The sequence below is a fragment of the Nannospalax galili genome, unplaced genomic scaffold, assembly GCF_000622305.1.
Source record: "Nannospalax galili isolate Female #2095 unplaced genomic scaffold, S.galili_v1.0 scaffold182, whole genome shotgun sequence".
In the NCBI taxonomy this organism is placed as follows: Eukaryota; Metazoa; Chordata; class Mammalia; order Rodentia; family Spalacidae; genus Nannospalax; species Nannospalax galili.
This window is the reverse complement of record NW_008348662.1, coordinates 381,117-382,505: the sequence shown is the minus strand read 5'-3', so window position 1 is coordinate 382,505 and position 1,389 is coordinate 381,117. Positions and strand designations below refer to the sequence as shown.

At 35.3% G+C, this 1,389-nt stretch overlaps 1 protein-coding gene across 1 annotated transcript in view; it reads left to right on the top strand.

The window, feature by feature from the left end:
- Mgat4a (alpha-1,3-mannosyl-glycoprotein 4-beta-N-acetylglucosaminyltransferase A) overlaps positions 1 to 1,383 on the top strand; it is a 118,156-nt gene extending 116,773 nt beyond the window's left edge. The window contains exons 15-16 of the mRNA XM_008845849.3: positions 729 to 841; positions 966 to 1,383. Coding sequence (XP_008844071.1) covers positions 729 to 841; positions 966 to 992 — 140 coding nt within the window. The 3' untranslated portion in view covers positions 993 to 1,383. The remainder of the gene's footprint in view (positions 1 to 728; positions 842 to 965) is intronic.
- Positions 1,384 to 1,389: the final 6 nt, after the last annotated feature.

Below are 1,389 nucleotides of genomic sequence, written 5' to 3'. Positions count from 1 at the left end.
AGATGAACCTAACCTAGACATATATTTCTTGATCTGCTATGTATAATTTGTCAGTAGGTTGTAGGAGTAATATGGTTCTCTCTGGTTTTCAAAACTAGCTAGGAGTTGTTTGTCTCTCACATTGTCTCATCCCTTCATTATGGTTTTCCCACTTAAGTTGCCCCCATTTCCCCCCTTTCTCCCTTACTAATACGCTTATCCTACGGTCCTACCTCCCTTGAGCTCCTTCTTTCCCTTTCTCCCCTAGGTTCCTTGTATACCCTTCCCTCCCCCCCCTTTAAACTAATCAAATTTTTATCCATGTCTCCCTTCTTAAGGTCTGTTGCCTACTATTCTTCTCCTTCAGGTTATTTCTTTTCCTTTACCTCACTGTTTCCTTACCCTTGTCCTGGTTCCTGCAGTTATGTCTGTTTGCAGACTTATTTATCAGAGTCTGATCCTAGGATCCACATATGAGGGAGAACATAAAAACAAATATATTTTTGCTATTTTTCTTATAGTATGCAAAAGTGAATCTCTGCTTTAAACATTGCTTCTAATGTTCTTACGGGCACACTATTTCTCAAAACTTTCTAAGTAGGATAAAAGCAGACCAAGGGAAAGTCTTTTATTTCATTTAGGAATGCCTACTGGAAATATTTTGGTGTATTCCTGCCCTGCCTTAGTGCGAGAGTACTTTTTTATGCTTATATCAGCGCCTCCTACAAATAATAATTTCTATTTTGAAGGAAAATTTGAGAATGGTGTTGCAGAAGGAATGGTGGACCCAGATCTTAACCCTATTTCAGCCTTCCGACTTTCAGTAATTCACAATTCTGCTGTTTGGGCCATTCTTAATGAGGTAAGAAAAAATCCAAGCAGTGAAATCACTTAGCTACTACGCTTATTTTGATTTTGTGTATAAAGATTTTTTTGGAATTGAGAGTTAACCATTTTATTGTTCCTTTCATTATTTTGTATTTCAGATTCATATTAAAAAAATCACCAATTGATCTTCTAAGATACCAACACATTCTTTCCTGTGACTCTGTCAATTAAACAGAATGAGCATGCACCTTTTTGGGGTTTTTTTTGAACTTGAACACTACCTCTTGTGAAATCTACTGTAGATAAGATGATTGTCATTTCCACTTGGACAGCAAATCTCCCATGGATAATTGCATTCATCTGAAACTAAGCTGTCCTTCAGTTTTAACTTGACACAAGCATTTTACAATTATAACAGTCTGTTAATATGACTTGTACTATTTTGATATTATACTAATACATAAGAGTTGTACCTATTGTTACATTCCTTAAATTTGAGAAAACTAATGTTAAATACATTTTATGAAGGGGGTACTTTTGAAGTTCATTTATTTTACTATTATAGACCCTCTTTTATAGATG